This window comes from Hylaeus volcanicus, chromosome 2, assembly GCF_026283585.1.
Source record: "Hylaeus volcanicus isolate JK05 chromosome 2, UHH_iyHylVolc1.0_haploid, whole genome shotgun sequence".
Lineage (NCBI taxonomy): Eukaryota > Metazoa > Arthropoda > Insecta > Hymenoptera > Colletidae > Hylaeus > Hylaeus volcanicus.
The window spans coordinates 23369657-23387914 of record NC_071977.1 but is presented as its reverse complement, the minus strand read 5'-3'; the positions used below and the strand labels follow the sequence as shown (position 1 = coordinate 23387914).

The 18258-nt window shown below is 30.2% G+C and overlaps 4 protein-coding genes across 4 annotated transcripts; 2 read left to right on the top strand and 2 right to left on the bottom strand.

Annotated features, from left to right (window-relative positions):
- Positions 1–1764: 1764 nt before the first annotated feature.
- On the bottom strand, positions 1765–4070 carry LOC128885179 (armadillo repeat-containing protein 1-like). The gene is made up of 4 exons (XM_054139055.1): positions 3568–4070; positions 3175–3510; positions 2895–3104; positions 1765–2820 (listed from the first exon to the last, which is right to left on the bottom strand). The coding sequence occupies exons 1-4, from the start codon at positions 3667–3669 to the stop codon at positions 2647–2649; spliced, it is 822 nt and encodes a 273-aa protein (XP_053995030.1). The 5' UTR covers positions 3670–4070; the 3' UTR covers positions 1765–2646.
- Positions 4071–4236: 166 nt separating this feature from the next.
- On the top strand, positions 4237–6237 carry LOC128885180 (SOSS complex subunit B homolog). Its single transcript, XM_054139056.1, has 2 exons — positions 4237–5231; positions 5329–6237. Exons 1-2 carry the CDS (start codon positions 4773–4775, stop codon positions 5563–5565), a joined length of 696 nt encoding a protein of 231 aa, XP_053995031.1. The 5' UTR covers positions 4237–4772; the 3' UTR covers positions 5566–6237.
- Positions 6238–6364: 127 nt separating this feature from the next.
- On the top strand, positions 6365–9338 carry LOC128885176 (solute carrier family 35 member C2). Its single transcript, XM_054139050.1, has 7 exons — positions 6365–6590; positions 6674–6807; positions 7013–7240; positions 7339–7553; positions 7628–7953; positions 8032–8207; positions 8295–9338. The coding sequence occupies exons 3-7, from the start codon at positions 7031–7033 to the stop codon at positions 8646–8648; spliced, it is 1281 nt and encodes a 426-aa protein (XP_053995025.1). The 5' UTR covers positions 6365–6590; positions 6674–6807; positions 7013–7030; the 3' UTR covers positions 8649–9338.
- LOC128885168 (protein Jumonji) lies at positions 8611–17441 on the bottom strand. Its single transcript, XM_054139035.1, has 13 exons — positions 17342–17441; positions 16927–17018; positions 16596–16765; positions 13028–16511; positions 12726–12951; positions 12472–12624; positions 12208–12406; positions 11986–12134; positions 11604–11913; positions 10769–11175; positions 10592–10690; positions 10216–10518; positions 8611–10129 (listed from the first exon to the last, which is right to left on the bottom strand). Exons 2-13 carry the CDS (start codon positions 17010–17012, stop codon positions 10043–10045), a joined length of 5673 nt encoding a protein of 1890 aa, XP_053995010.1. The 5' UTR covers positions 17013–17018; positions 17342–17441; the 3' UTR covers positions 8611–10042.
- Between the last annotated feature and the right edge of the window lie 817 nt (positions 17442–18258).

Here is an 18258-nt window from a genome sequence, read left to right as displayed (position 1 = left end):
ACTTTGAATATTAGCTGAAAATAACTGATACAGTTTTAAGTCATGTTCTGAAACTAAGTACAACTTCCGATATTTTATGAAAAATATTTACTATCCAAGTTCATTAGTTCACTCTATGCTATAGTAAATGGACGCTTAAAGCCATAATTACATTTTCTAAGAAAAAAAATTGAGTATAAATTGATATTTTCAATAGGGATGCAGATTTACTAAAACATGTTCCATAACATGTTACTATATAGTATTATTTGTAAATACGTCCACCTCATACTTTCATACAAAAGGAAACATAATTCATTGCCTCGCGAAATATTCATTCCATTATCTCTTATTTTTTTATAGTTCCTTGTAGTAGATATATCACTTGCATCTAAGTATGAATCAATTGTTATCATGTATTGCATTCGTTTCACATTAATAACAAAAATTCAATTTTGGATTAATAATTTCTACAATGAATGCAGAATCAATTAATGATGATTGTATTCGTTAGTATGTATATATAGAATCTACCATAGTGTAGAAACCAATTAAAGAAAATTGTAAACTCGTATGACTATACGATAGTTTACAAGAAAGTATTGTATATAAATACAATGGAGTCGTAAAAGAATAAATATTTCATTAGAAAGATACATACTTTAAGAAACGATTTAGATAATAAGCAACCGAATGACAATGATTAAATAAATTTTACAACATAAGTGCCTATGGCAATTTGCATAAAGTACACCAAACAATGACTATTAAAGTACGTATTTAAAGAAAAAGAAAATTAAAAATTAATAATGTTATAATGTGCAATATGAAATATTTAAAATTTATAATTGGAAATAGAATTATGCCAAAACAATGACTTTTTCTATTTAGTGAACATTTTATTCTTGAAATAGAATTAAATTATAACAGCGTCATAAAATATTTTGGATGCACTAAAATTACATTTTTACAGTTAACCTTACTATTGATGTACGTAAAGTACTGCATGCAATAGATTTTATTTCATTTCTCAATTATAAAATGGAAAAATCTAATTTAATAACTATGTTTATAATAAAATTAGTATAAGTTGCATAATAAACTTAGTGAAAACAATGCAGGTTGTCTGAGTTTCAAACTGAAACTCAACAATAGTATTGGACTGTACATGAAAGTCATACTCATTCTTTCAAATTAATAACAATAAGTATTACAATTACGTATGCATAACTAGACGACACTGTCAACTCAATTGTCCAAAGTACTGTTCTGCATCCATCTATTGTACCTGCTTTGAAACTCAAATTGCCTTAATGACAATTACTATACTTTGTAAATATAGACAATACAACATAAATTTAAGAAAATAGTAAATAAGATACAGTATAACATTTTGATGTGCTCATTTGGACGAAGTAATTAATAAGACATACAGAGATGTACTTTCTAATAATCATACATATTGTATCGATTATATTTATGCGAGTAGTTGCATAAATTGTTCCTTCTTGTGCAGTGGCAGCTAAACTGACTAGTTCTATTATTTTGTAATAATAGAAACGGTACATAAAATTTGTGTTACAAACAATAAAGTTGATTTACAATAATCGATTTATTTCGTTTTATTTTAATGTATCTTATTCAGATTATATCATATATTGTTAAACTTAAATTTTTTTTAAACAAAGTACAAGACTTCAGTGGTCCATATTCATTAAAGTTTAAAAACAAAACACATTATTTAATGTTCAAATTTCATTAGGCAATAAATACAGTCGTACGAGAGCCAATAGTACATACTATAATTTCATTTTATACAGAAGTACATTAACCTATTAAAATACATACAATAAATATTCGCACAGCCTCCTTCCAATAATGTAAAAGTAATGAGAAAAGTGCATTATAAAAAAAAAAACTTCTAACAGAAAAGGTTATGTGTACAGTAATGAGGTATTTCAACCACTTTCGTGCTTAGTTATAATTTAGGGAACTCAATGTTATTCCAAATAAACTTGTTTGTATAATATAAATGCTAAATTGACGATACACATACAAATGATAAAATCTTTTCCTTGTACAACCTTATTTACATTCAATAACTTAGTCATTATCATATCTTTGACTAACCTGTATAATTAGCCCAAGGTTTCATGACTAATTTCTTCATATCTTGTACTTTTTCAATGCTTTATAATTCTTTGTTGAGTTACAAATTTATAAGAAATTTAAGTTATTGTATATATGTATATATATATGTATATAATCTAATTTTGTTCTAAATTTAAGCAATGACATCAAAATTTGGCTGCTATCAGAATTGTAAAGCAAAATTTTTCAACGTGTATACACTTGACAGTCTTGGAAATACATACAAAAAGTAAACACTTTGGGTACCAAGTATTTTATAATAAATACGATTAATGCATGAATATAATATTAATACTAATGAAAAATGAACAAGTTTATACTCCTGATGCTACAATAAAAAATAAAAATCTAAAAAAATGTCATAATATTATAAGATTATTAATCAACCATTCAAAACAGATTTGATAAAAACATTTTTTCATCAAATTAACAACTTCAAACATTTACTACTTTTATTAAATTGCTCGCAGAGCATAGAATAAAAAAAGTGATGCTTACTGTAAGTACTTTTTTAATTTACCAATAAAACGAATTCTGAAGAAATTCAGTAGTAGATTTGTACAACGATGAAGCACTTTGTCTTAAACCAGTAAACAAGGAAACAACACCCTCTTTCTCATCTTCTTGCTCTTCTTCTTCAGGTAAATAATCCGGCATGTCATCAGTGTCACAACTATCGCCTGTATGAACCTACAAATTATAACATACATTATTAAGAAAATATGTAATTCTACTTCTAACGTATACATCAAATGTCCATATACCAGTTTGACAAGATATTCTTGATTAAACTTATTTCTTGCAACTAATCTTGCTTCCATGTTGTCTGTATTGTTCTGAATAGCTTCTGCAATTTGTTTTGCTGTGACATAACTTAGCGTACGCATCGTAACACGTTGATGTTCCACATCGACTACAAGAGAAACTAATCCTTCAATTCTTATCAATATTGATTCCAATTCTGAACGGGTATCCTAATTAATATATAATTGGTATCAGTTACTACATCCGCAATTAAAACATACACGTATTGATTGTATTTACCGGTAATAAACCTTGAACATGTAACATGATAACATGAGTTTTTAGTTTTTTAGGTTCAATAACTCTTCTGCATCTGCTACGTAAATTATATATTGGTGGTTTCATTCTTTCTATTTCATTTTTTACATATTGAGCCCGCTTGGCTATTTTTGTTTCATCTACATTATATTTATTTATAATTGCATCCAAGGCTTCTCGGATTCCGAAAGTAGAGGTTATGTGTACATAATTGTCTACATTTTTAACAAACAATTCGAGAATATCTAAGCCCAAATTCATAATTTCAATATCGGGTATCTCTAAGACGTATGCTACATACGACAGGACTGTTTTATCCTACAATAAAAAGATTGTAGTAATCGTAAGATACTAATCAATTTAACAAAATTTTACCTTTAAGATTGTGTCATGGTTTACAAAATCGTGAGCCAATTTTTTATATGTTTCAAGAGTTACTTTCACTTCTTTTGGATCAATTGAATCGTCCACGTCCATTATTTAAAAACGTAATGTTGACATCAACTTGATCTCAAACCAATACGATTAAGACAACATAACGTATGTTGAGACACGTTTTACGGTTATCCGTTTTCGTTAATATTGATAGCCATTCAGAGATTAGTGAAACTATTTCAATACTTTTATTAAATTAAATATTTAATAATCGGAATATACGTTGCACGATAGTGAAACGCATTCACTAATACTGTGACATTTCGAAGTATAGTATAGGTTTTAAACTGTTTAGTGGGTCAAATTCTATAACTCTGCGGTTAAGCTATATTTTATAGAATCTTCAACAAGAACAAATTTAATGTTTACAACTGATAATGCATTCATTAATGTTAATTTATGAAAAGATCATTGGCTGGTTATAAAAAAGAACTAAGTACAATAGTATGTAATACATCTACTGGTATCTCTGATCATCTCTGATGTGGAAAACATCTCACATACAACAAATGCTTTTTGAAAATGACAAGAATGGAAAACGAATGAACAATAAAAATACTAAGTACGAATATACACAAAGTCATATTTTTATTTTTGTCATAAATTTGAAATGTATATTAAATAAGTATCTCATTTAAATAATTCTTCTTTTTAATATTGTTGAAATATTACAATTGTATTATTCTTCTGCATAATTTGATCCCCGCTCGGGAACGCGGGAACGCTCGATGAGTGTGTAAATGCGGCATTAGAATTAGATCTAGCTAGCTGCTGCTAAATTGTTTGGATGACGCGCATATTGTCGTACAGTGGCGATACTGGTGTTTGGATGACGTACTAGAATAAGATGGCTGACATTCGCTCTATCAGCTACCAACAGCATAACACCCGTATTACTTTTCTAATGAACTTCTTTCTTATTTTACGCAATCGAGACCATTAGACTTTCATTAGTGTTACCCTAAGTATTTCTAGAATAGAGTCGATACGATACACGAGCTTTGACGGTTATCGAAGATAATAGGGAAGTTAAATTAAACGACATATAAAGTAGAGAGCGCACATCTGACGTATTTTCAAATACACTTGTGGAGGTGATTGTTCGCAAAGTGTGTTAGTGTAAAGTGTACATTGATTATCAGACAATGGAATACGTACTAATAAAAGATATACGGCCGGGCCAAAAAAACATTAATGTGGTGTTTATTGTTCTGGAAGTTGGCCATCCTACCATCACCAAAGAAAACCGCGAAGTTCGAACGTTTAAAGTGGCGGACAGTACAGCTTGCATGAACGTTTCAATTTGGGACGAGCCTGGTCAACTTTTAGTACCGGGTGATATAGTAAGATTAACAAAAGGGTATGCATCTGTTTGGAGACAGTGCTTAACATTGTATTCAGGAAAAAATGGGGACATACAAAAAATTGGAGAATTCTGTATGGTCATAAACGAGCAACTAAACATGAGCGAACCAAATCCTGCTTTAGCACAACAAATGATTAATCAAAGCGGATCTGGTCCACCCGGTAGTAACATTAATAATAGCATTACAAATAATGGAAATGCAAATAATATTGCTGGTCAACCTGGAAGGCAACCTTTGGTACATTTGATATAATGTTAATTTTAATTATTTTCCAATAGTATCATCCATGGTACAACTGCACTTAACGATACTATTTTAATATATTTTGTTACAGGCAATTCAAAGTAATTCAACAACACCAACTACTGGTACATCTGGTAGCTCTACAACAACAAAAAGTGGAAATGGTAGTAATGGAAGCAATGGTGGAAACAGTGGTAATACTGCAGGACTTCCAGGGGGATCAGCAAGATATTCTGGTGACTCGACAACAAAAACAGCTGTTGCAACAAAAACTAATTCTCGTGGTCGTGGGGGATATCGAAATGGTGGACGTAGTGACCGTAGATAACACACAAATAAGAAACGACTAATTATATATGTGTAATAAGGATATGCAACTGATTACATTCAGGACAACTGTAATATACTATTTTCTAACAATGCTGTATATGTATATTCATGAATTAATGTATACGATAGAGTCTGATTAAAACATAATATGAATTGAAGACAATCCAATCAAGAACAGTCGATTGAAAGTATTATCATCGACAATTAAACATTTAAGTTATTTAATAGAAATATTTGTATTCACTTATTACAAGCTTTACATTTAATATATAAATTTAAATCTGAGGTTTGTCTTCAAATCATTATACAAGTATCAAAATTTCTCACTTATTCTGATAAATTAATGTAATATATGATATAAAGTGTGTAATCTGCATTTAATTAGTAAATAATTTTGTTTAGTAGTTTTTTAAAATATATTTTATCAAAAAATTGAGAGCTATATGTATATGAAAGCAGAATTTATACTGACTTGATAACAGTGAATTGATTTTGAATACCTTTTTACTAGATATAACTATTTCCATTTATACAAAGATCACGACTGTTTTTTATATTTGACCTCTTCAAGTCAGTGTACATTTTGCTTGGAATAAAAGTTACATGAACGTTAATTCTATTTGTATTTTGATTAAATTATTGAAAAAATTATACAAAATTATATGAAAAATTAGACATCTCTTTTCTAATTTCCTATTATATTTTACGTATATATATTATTTTAATTTTTGTTTTATTTAATATTTATATACCAAACTTCCCATAAGATCAATGGAATATATCGCAAACAATAATTAGATGCAATCAAAGCGATTGCGATGTTATCTTACGTTTACGATTACAATGTATTGACACCTACTAATATCAAGATATTTACGAATAAAATTTGATGAATAAATTGATCGTGGTGATAGGCTAGATACACTTTTATCAAATGATTTATTACATTCCTTTTAACTTGTGTAGCTTTTAGGTTATGTTTATACATGGTTCCATATTTTTTTCGTATGTGTCAATATCGAGGTAAGTAATAATAACACGTTTTAATTCTGTTTCCCTCGAATTTTTGTTCGCATCTATAATTTCTATATATTGTACTTTTCCAGAATGAATATAACAATTGTGTCTTCGTTGGCATATGAATACTTGTATTAGTGAACATAAAATTCGATAACAGATGTCGAACGTCAAACGTAACAATTTGTTAACAATTTTTATGTATCAGAAGGAGTACAAGACGGTACGTTTGAAGTATTTGATATGCAGATTAGTAATATTATGCTACATTGCAAATTATCATAATAATCAATGAATTTTAATTATTAATTTAAATCGAATAATAAAAACATTGGATACGATTTTAAAAAATGTATCACCTTTTGCAGATTAATATTGAACATTTCAAGCAACATGATGTTTTACTGTAAAAATTTATTTATTTACAGACTGTTTTCCTTTGAAGTATGACAAGGTCACATATAAAATATGAAATTGCCAAAGATACAGACGATACATCAGACTGTTTCCTTCAGCCTGTTCAAGAATTCTCAGGCACTATTAAAAAGGAAACATCAGCTTGGAAAAAAGCCATTCAAACGTTTATATTAATTCTTATTTATTTTAGTTTATCCGTAGGCTTAACATTTTACTTACAATGGCTTTATAAAACATATGTAAGGAAGCAATTTCTAATTTTATAGAAACTTGTATTATTATTTATATTTATTTCAGATGTTTTCATTACCTTTAATTGCTATTTTTGTAATTGTAGGGTTTTAATTTTCCTCTTACCGTGGTAATATGTCATTTAGCAATGAAGTTTCTCTTATCTGCCATAATAAGATGTGTCAGAACATGTTACAAGAGACAACAACAATTAAAGCTTCCTTGGCAAAGCATAATAGTAATGGTTATGCCAGTAGGCATAGCTAGTGGTCTTGATGTTGGTTTATCCAACTGGGCACTTTCATTAATTACAATTTCATTGTATGTATATATTTAATTGCTATTATAATAAAATATATTTTTACTATTATAAATTACATTATATGTTTGTGCAGGTATAGTATGACAAAATCAACAACAATTATTTTTATTCTTGGTTTTGCTCTTATCTTAAAATTAGAAAGGAAGTCTTGGTCATTAATATGCATCGTAGTAATGATATCAGGTGGTTTATTTATGTTTACTTATAAATCAACACAATTTGGAATTTTTGGCTTTGCAATCTGCCTCTTAGCATCATTTTCAAGTGGTATTCGGTGGACTATGACACAACTGATCATGCAAAAATCTAAAGTGGGAATGAAAAGTCCAATTGATATGATGTACTACATGCAACTATGGATGTTAGTGCCTATTATACCAGTGATGCTGTGGTTTGAAGGTAAAATTTTCCATAATACTTAAATATTAATCAACACAGGTTTAAATTTCTGTATTAAAGAAGAAATTATTTTTGTAGGATCTCATCTGTATAGTAATTTCATAACTACCGACTGGAGTGATGTTCACTCTATTGCAATGACTACAACTGTTGTGCTTGGAAGTGCTTTTATAGCTTTTCATATGGAAGTTATGGAATTCTTAGTTGTTACACACACTTCTAGTCTCACTCTTTCAATTACTGGCATAACTAAGGTAAGTCAAAATTATATTCATTTCATATTAAAAATATACCATATATTTGTATACAAATCTTTTCTTCCATGAATGTTTTTTTTTTAGGAAATATGTATATTAATTTTGGCTGTTGAATGGAAAGGCGATCAAATGAGTGGCCTCAACTTCATAGGATTGTTAATGTGCCTTGGTGGAATTATGATTCATACTGTTCAAAAAATATTATCAAATAGGAATACAAAAAGTGAAAACATGGAATTACCACTAAATTCTTCTCTAACTAATAACTTAAAAACCGAAGAGGGGATGGATATAAATTTGCCTTTGTTAACTCAAAAATCAACATCTTTAACAAACCTTTTAAATGCGGAATTTAGTTCAGAGGAAGATGATGTAATCAAAGGCCACGAGAATTCTACTCAGATACTGACTAACATAGTGCAACGTAGAGAACAGTAAATTGTAGACCATTGAAATTGGCATGCAATGAAACAAAATTTATTTATTATGGAAATTATTCCATATCCAATATGCATACCGTTTACTGCATTTTATACATATTTTTGCATATGAAGTTAACTACAAATCTCCTAATTATTTTACTTCCTATAGAATCTTCTGATTAATTTTCATTAATAAGTGTTACTTTCAAATATGTAATTCTTACTAATGAATTTCATATTAACATACCAAACTGTTTTCTCTTATACCGCGCATAATATAAATATAAGAATTTTTATGTTAGCATTTATTTGATAGTGATATTCAAATAATGGGTATAAAAAGAGTATTGAAGTGTTTAACGTAGAAAGAGGTTAGGAGAACATTCCTTTCGTAAATAATGCTAATTAACTGTATTCGGTTGGTTCCTTTCGTCGGTTTATTTACTACATGTTTATTGTATTTTCCTATTATGATTTTGAATAAGCGCACAGCATAATAGAAGGTAATAGAGTATTGAACATAAATCTTGTATGTTGTAAATTATTAATAATTACGGCTAAAAATTGATATAATTAATTACAATTTAATTAGTTAAAAGTTTAATACAAACTCAAAGTTCAGTATTCTTCTATAATGTGCATAATTATGTATGTATGTAAAAGAATGTTTATTACTTAATAATAATTATATTATGTTTACAAAGCATTTCTTTTATAATAATTTATCTTAATGTGTAAGTAAAACATTTATAAATTCTCAGGAGGTTATATTTTGTGTTGTAATGTGATATTCATTGAATTTCATGATATACAGGCTGATTTATATAATAATATAAATTACGTTATTTTGCCACAAAATTTATTTAATTTATACGATCTCATATTGAAGATGTTATAATTCTTTGCTTTATAATTCCAAAGTATTCATAATAAATTTTGTATACATAAGTATGGTACTATTTAACTATTTACTTACTTCTTAAATAACAAATGGTATAGACTTTATTTATCATAAGAAATATTCGGTAAGATTATATTTTTATAATTTTATGAACTTTGCTGAAACACTTTATAGATTCATACATCTTATGCTTTTTAATATACTTGAAGAAAACGGAGTGAAATACGTGTATAAATATATATAGAAATAATATAAAATAATAGTAACTTTATTCGTATTGAAAAATTAAAGGTTTTATTAGAAATGCATTAGTCATTCAATTTTTTAAATATGCACTAAGTTCATTCCCTTTAAAACGAGAAAAACTTATTTTTATATACAATTATATAACTATGATACGAAGAATAAATATGATATACATCTATATAACAAAATCTTGATAATTATTTTGATATAGAGTAATAAATAACTGTTACCTATATAATTTAATAAATAGATTTTCAGACACGTTACTTAGCTTGTTTGATTTGATTAGTCTTTTTAGTTTTGGCTTCAATTCTTTCTTCCAGTTTATGAATCAAATCATCCAATTCATCCTACGAAAAAAAAAACGTAGATTACTGTAAATAATTTTATTATTTGTGTAATTTAAAAAATTATGTATTTATTAAGATTTATTTACCTCGTTATATGTATACATTAGAGTATAATGTTTTAAAGCTTGCTTTTTCTTATTAAGTAACTGTAATGCATGTGGTAAGCAATAGACGCTGTCATCTTGTGAATTATTAACCAATGAAACAAATAGGTTAGCTCTACAAGTTTCACATTCAAAATCGCCATCATCTTCTTTTACTTTTTTCCCTTTCTTTCTTTTTCCACTATCTGGTAAAGGCAATCTTTCAGTATTTGTGAGTCCCACTGATTCCAACTGTTTTCGGTAATTTATTTCCTTCTCACGAATTTTAATCACACTTGGTAAAATCTAAAAACATACTTACATGTATACCAAAACACGAAATAAAATACATCACACGGTATTAGTATCAATTTTTTACCTGTTTCATTACTTCTACATGAGATCTAGAATCATTAATAATATTAAATAACAATCTTTCGAATGAAAAAATCGATGGCTCACAGCTATCTTGTATGTCCTAAAATGATGAGCCAGAATTATTAACAAGAAATGTTATTTATTTATAATATCATTCGTTATTTACTTATTTACTCACTTTAAACACTTGTTCAGCAGTTTCTAACCATGATGGTTGTGCAAAGTAAACGCTTTCAGATACTACATAGCCAGTACATATGCTTGATGTAAACGCTTTAGGAAATACAATTATATATTGCCCTGGTTCCTGCACAGTTTGGCATAGTGATACTCCATTACTAACAAGCAATTCTGGAGGAACCATCGCCGTATCCGAAGGTAGCCATATAGTCTTATTTTTACAATATCGAGGCACCATTTTTGAAAGAGCTTCTCTAAAATTATTGTTATGCTCGTCTGGTATGCCATACCAAATCTTTTTAGCACCTGTATGTAAATACTCTATCCAAGGAAGACCATGCGGATCGCGGTACCAACAACATGCACTGAATAGCATGCCCACGTGAAGTGTTGGTACTGTCACCCCTAGAAATAATATTATCCATTATAAACAATGAAGAAGAATAATTTTGTTTCCTTTTTTTTTTAAGTAAATAGAGTATACATGATTTTAATTCGTTGATTATAGAGTTATCGTCTTGTTATAACGCGTTTTCTTTTGAACCTGTACTCACGAGACAGCTCAAGTCTAAGTGATCCCCAAATGTCTTTTACCGTTAGGTGAGGGTCATTTCAATCACTTTTCGAAAATCCAAGTTTACGACATGAGACGGCTATTGAGGACGAAAACAAAGTGAAAGTAAGTCCTAAGTCCTTCATCAATGAAAACGTTAAATTTATATTGCCGGCAATAACCGAATCTCTACGCTCAAAAATAGCCTAGTTTCCCGTGCATGTCGTAACTCATCGTATATCTTAGCTAGTCATAGAAATGCAGTGAACAGTTTATATACCCATTAGTGGACCCAAAGCTCTTAATACTGATCCAGCATTGTTAGTAAGTACTTTAAGATTCCATGGATGTCTAGCAAATGGACTATTCTTGGCAACGGAAAATCCAAAACCACGACCACTCGAATCAATGCTTGCGGCATGCACGCACACGTGTCGCTTTCTTTCTGCGACATGCTTCCAAAATGCATTTTCAACTTCATCAGCAGAAGCACCCTCGATTTCGTTTCCAGATCGTTGATTTTCACCGAACCACATACGTTGTGTGTTCCGTGCGATGCGATAAAAAGCATTTAGCGGCATGTTTCTACCCTGTAAAATTACAAAAGGTTTCGTAAATCGAAAGAAATGTTAATATATACAATTATGATTTGAAATTCATACCTTAACAATGCATTCTTCAATTTCATCAGAGCTATCATCTTCTTCATCTTCTTCATTATCATTTGCTGGTGCGTTTTGTCTTTGCAAAGCTCTACTTTCCCTTTTCATCCATTCAGATTCAACTTCATCAAACAATTTACCTCTTTCATCTAAATACATAATTTTATCGATAAATAAATTGAAAAATTGTGTCGTTTTGTTTATGTATTTATATAGAAATACCTGGAGATAATGTATCGTATGGTAATAAGTATTTACAATAAATGTCGTCTAATTTGGTTACACGATCTTGGGCAGATTTTGGTATCTTCATACCATCTGCTACTTTTTGCCACTTTTTCTTTTCAATAACTTCTTTCAATCCACCTAAGCTTTGAACCGTTTGATATAAATGGGGCAAATCAACTTCCATACCACCAATCTGTAAAAGATATAAATGTGGTATGCATGTAAAGTAAAAAGTAAATTTTAAGTAAGAAGTATTACCCAAGGTGGATGAGTTAATGTTATGCTTTGCGTGGCTAAATATTTTTTTATAGCCATCATTTCCTTTACATTGGGTCCCCATCTATGAAGCATACGATGTACGTACTGATTATATGCAGTAAATCGCATATCATCCGATACTTTACATTCCGGCTAGAAGGAAAAATTAAAAGTGAACAAATTGTATCATTTATACATCCTTATTTAAAAATATGTACATTTAGGTAAAATAATTTTATTTGTATATATTTTACTTTAAAATTAGGCGGTGGTACAACTCTGCATATTCCAAACTTCTCTGCAATTGGTCTTATTTTATCTATGTATTCCAGAGGATCCTGAAAATCTTTCTCAGTGGGATGAAACGTTGGAGCTTCGACTAAACGTGCTCCATTGCTTTCATTCTTTGCACTTGGAAATGTTACATTATTGGTTGGAGAACAAATTTCATTACCTTTCTGTTTAGATTTAATTTGACATCTGAAATTTTAAATGTATATTCAAAAACAATTAAATAAGGTACTGTACAATGTGAAAAATGGAATTATGGTTTTACCTTTTCCCATTTTTACTCGAATCTATAGAAGTTTTTCTTTCTCTAGAAGTTTTTGGGGATTTTGTTAATTTTTCTATTCCCCCAATACCAATATTTTGTCTGTTCATGGTCTGTATTATAGTTTCAGTTTTACATGGAGTGGTCGGTTGGACTTCAGACACAGTCATAACTGAGGTTGCACTTGCAGAAGTAGACGGTACTGGATTCTCAGTTATAAGAGCAGAAGTTGGTGGTATACGAGTCGTAGGCTGCACTGTACCCACGGGAGGGCAACGTGCAATCGATGATGGAGGTTTAGTAACTAATTTTGCTCTTAAAAGAACTTTCTGATTAGGTCCATTTGGTCCTTCAGTACCAAGTTTAACGGCTACACCTTGAATTAATTGCTGTCCTTGGACTAAATTCGGTCCATTTCTCGTAACCGCTTGCAGAGGTATATAAAATAGTTGACCATCGTTTTCATCATCATTTTCATTACTGTTTTCCGTCTGAGTAGATATTTCTATACTTTTTTGTTGATTTGTGTCTCCTTCACCTATTTGTTCTTGTCCTTGCGCGTTATCATCAAGATTTACTTGTACAGCTATCGAAGCACTACAGTTTACATTGCTCCAAGTTGTTGTTAATTTATCTAGTGGTAGAACTTGAATATTAGCTAAGGTTGCAAAGTTTTTGGGTAATTCAAACCTATTAACATTTAATAATGAATTTGATGTATTTTTCGATTCTACGACTTTGTTCTCGTTTTTTGAAACAACATTATTCGGTTTTTCTTTAGATTCTGATATTTCACAATTGCCCTTAATTATTTTTTCTATACTTTTATTTGTCTCACTTTCAGATGAAGTACCAGTGATGTTTGATTTATTCGAGTCCCGAACTTTGCGCCTAAAGGGAGTATTAATAGGGACTTCGGTATCGCTTTCAAACGCATAAACGCTACTTTCATTTTCTGGGGAAAATGCATTTGCATTGGGAGTTACAGTTTTACGCTCTTTAACTTTAGGTAAAAATGGTTTTCTAGGTTGAAATATGGATTTCTTTTCTGCTGATACTTTCTTTTCAGTAGATCCATCTATTGAATTTTGATCAGATTTTATTGCTATATCACTATCTTCTCCAAGACATGAGTCTTTATTTGGCTTTACATTTCGTCCTTTAATCATTTCTTTTCCATCTATATTATTTTTGTTAATATTTATATTTCCATTAGTAGGCTCACTTTGCTGCTTTGCATCAACAGGCTGTATATCAATTGTTGTTATTGGTACATACTTATTTTGTATGTTCAAACGATCTTTAATATTTGCTTTTTCCGCTAATTTAGAAAGCGTGACGTTAACTGGTCTCACTAAGTGCTGAATTTTTGTCGAGATAGACAAATGCGAGACATCAGCCTTTTTCTCGCAAACATCGTATTTAAACGTAGATACATTTTCCATTTCTAGCTTACTTTCCTCTTTAGCAAAGGAACTTTCATTCAACCATTTCTCGATTTGTTCAGTCGACATGTTTACTTTTTCTTTTCTTACATGTAATGTTGACAAAGACATGTCTAAAATGTTTGTGGAAGAAATTTCTATTTTATGATGACATTCTTTCTCGGTATTTGCTAACAATGTTGTTTGAGATTCTGTTTCATCAAGTAATTCTGATTTTGTCTTCTGAATTTTTTCAAACTGAACACATTCATCATTTGACACGTTTATTGTAGGAGAAGAAATATTATCTAGTAAAGATTTATCCTTATCTTCCTGTTTCTTAACTGTATTTGAGTCTTGTATTTTTTCTGCTTCGGATGTTTCTAATTCATTAGCAGTTTTTTCTGTAGCAAGAAGATTAGCATTAACATGTGTTTGACAAGAATTTAAAACTTTGGATATCGCTTTTTTCGTAAACCCCCGAAACGATTCTTCGTCGTCTGATACTTTTAAGAGATCTACCTTTGTAGAATGTTTATCTACAGGCTGTTCAATTTTATTTGCAGTATCGTGATTGCTATTATTTTCATTAGTAGCAATCTGTTCATTTTGTTCTTGAATATCTTTCTTCCTTTTTAACTTATTAAGCAACATCCCTAATGTTTCTTCATCAGAATCTGTATTTTCATGAGCAGTATTTTTTGTTTCTTTATTTTTTAAGCCAGCACTTTTGTCGTATACCGGTTTATTAAAATTTTGTTCTCGTTTCCGTTTCATTACAAACTTATCTTTATTGAACCTTAGATTATTTTGAATCTGAGCTTTTGATTTAATATTTGCATTATTTTGAATCTCCATTCGCGTGACTACAGTTTTAGAGGAAGATCTAAGAGATCTACTCGCGGGTTTATTTAACTTCCCTAAACTTCGTCTTGTTACAGGCCTTGTATTATTAGTTCCATTAGAACTTATCGATTCTTCGTCGCTATCTATTTCACAATATTTTTGAACTTTTACAAGCCTTTTGCTTTTAAAGGCAATTTTACTAGTTTTAGTCTTATCCAATCGTTTATTGGATGTACTTTGGATAGAAGTGATTTTACCATCTTTATTTTTTGTAATAGTCTTTGTAATAGACTGTTTTACTTTGGCCTTAATTTCAATTTCTGTTTGGGCAATTTTACGCGCATTTGGCAATTCTGGAAAGCTGTCCATGGATAGATTATCATCATTTTCCAAGTCAGGACTTACAAGTTTCCTTCCAAGAATTTCCATGTACACTGCAGCTGCCTCTTTAGTCTTTCTAGTTGGCCTTCTACAAAGATTTTTTGGAGAATTTGTTCCATTATGGGAACGAGTAATTCTTCTCATTTCAGATTTACTTCTTGTACATATCTTCTTTTGAACATTCCTTTGCATCGAACGTTTTACTTGTGGTACAGATTTTTCTGAAGGTCCTTCTTCTTCTTCTTCTTCTTCTTCTTCATCTTCTTCTTCTTCTTCAGATGTGGAATCTGAATTTGATGTATCACTGTTCTTTTGTTTTACAAGAACTTTCTTCTTTGGCTTAGGTGGTATAATTTTTACTTTTGGAGAAGTCTTTTTTACCTTATCCATAAGTACACTACTTCGTAAACCAAGTCGTTTGGTTTCAATTCTTGGTAGAAACTTCCTAGGTGCCAGTTTGTTTGCAGGTTTTAAAATTGTTCGTTCTGTACGAGATCTTGTTCTCATAACACATGATGTTTTAAATTTATTTTTAATCCTTTCTTTAGCAAGACGCTGTTCCTGATACTTTTTCTTCAGTGCTTGTACAGTTGATGTTGTAGTCTTAAATTTAGTAATATTTTTTTGTAATGTGTTTTCAACCTTCTTCTTATTTGTAACAATAGGTTTCATTTTGGTAATAGGCTTCTGACTTGAATCTGGCTTTTGATTTTCAGTAAATGTACTAGTAGAAGAAGTCACTTTATCTGTTGGTGTACGTATTGACTTGGGATCTGGTTTTTCTTTTTTATTTCCAACATTGAAAAAATTCAAATTTGGAGGTAAAATTGGTGTACCTAAATATAAATTTTAATTAAGCATTAATACATAAAGTACTATTTAGAAAACGGAAAATATTATTTATAAAGAAATTAAGAAACCTCTGAAGCATAAAAATGTCAAAAAATCCTCTGTGTTAGGTCGCTTATGTGTTATTAACTCTGTTATAACTGTAGGTTTAGTTTTCTCTTTATCCTTAACTGGAGTGTGCGAAGCATTAAAAACTGTTGTTGCACCCTGTGCAAACTTTCTTTGTGCATGCACTTTGGTCCTATAATAAAGTATACACACAACAATTAAATAAAATTTCTGAAAAATTATTTATTGGATAACAAATATCACGAAAATATTTGTTATTTATCGAATTTACATACAACTTAATTTTAAATCAAAAAGTATATTGCAAGCAACAATTTTTAATTGAATACTCACCTCTTTGGGGATTCTGAAAGTGGCTCCATAAGGTCCACCAAATCTCCTTCTTTTCTTTTCCGTTTATCATTTCGACTTAGCACCATTTTTCACTTTTATTAAAAAATATTTCGGTCAACTGATAGTGAAAACTTGACATAAATACGATCATCAGTATTTAAAAGAAAATTAGACTTTAACCCGACTATTTTTTTTTATTTTTATATAAAATAAAGAACGATAAACTTTTAAATACTGAAGGACATTACATTACAAAAAAAACGTGACGTATGTCTTATCGGAAATAAAAGAAAATATTTGATGTTATGAAAAAAATTCAATGAGAAAATCTGAAGGTTTGTATCCCTTCACAGTTATTTAGCGTTTCAAAGTAGCTTTCATTAAACACAGGTAAACGAAGATTAACAATACACACTGTCACTGAACATCTGTTCTTCCTCCGCACCGGGCAAATAATTGTTTATTGTGTCAAGTAAGATTAAATACCACGCTCTGATCTATGGTTTAGATATACATAGATATGCACTATAAACCGATATTGATTTCTTAAGCTTTGTCCACATTGCACAAAATGGATGCATCTAGAAAGGTCACCGCTCACTAAGCCGCTTTGTGGGCTGGTAAGCTTACAAACTTTTCGTTCCCAAACATAGCGACTGCTCCTTCATAGCATCCAACCACTGAACTATACTAACAATCGTTTTATTACTACAGGACGCCATCGTTGGGGAAACGCCTAAGTTTGTAGTAAAAATGGTTCTCACTGTTCTTGCTCGATGGCGCTACCAGCTAAGGGTCGATAATTAATGCTACATTTACATATGTAAAAGCAGATAAATGTTTAAATTATGTATTGAAATAACATATTGTAGTGCTATAAAGCAAAGAATTGTATTAATTATGCATTTATGAAAAATAAACTATAATCGATTAAAAGCTATCGGTGGCGCCATCTTCTCTAAACGGTGGGAACTATTTTCACTACAAACTTGGGCGTTTTTCCACCGATGGCGCCCACTAGTATTAACCCTTTGGGGACGAGTGTCGGCAAATAGCCGCCTCCGTCCGCATAGGGTTAAACTAGTTTTATTATAACGTTTGTGGCTGCTACAAGAGAGCGGTCGCTATGTTTGAGAGCGACAAATTCGTAAGCTCACCTGCTCACAGAGCGGCTTATTCAGCCAATCAAAAAAAATATTCATCCAATGCTGTAGGACAAATTCCACGCACATGTATCGAGTCGCTATTGTATACATAATCAACCAATAATTTATCAGAAATCTTCTTAATTACTTTAAGCGAAAGAATGATTAAAACGAATGATGTTTGTAC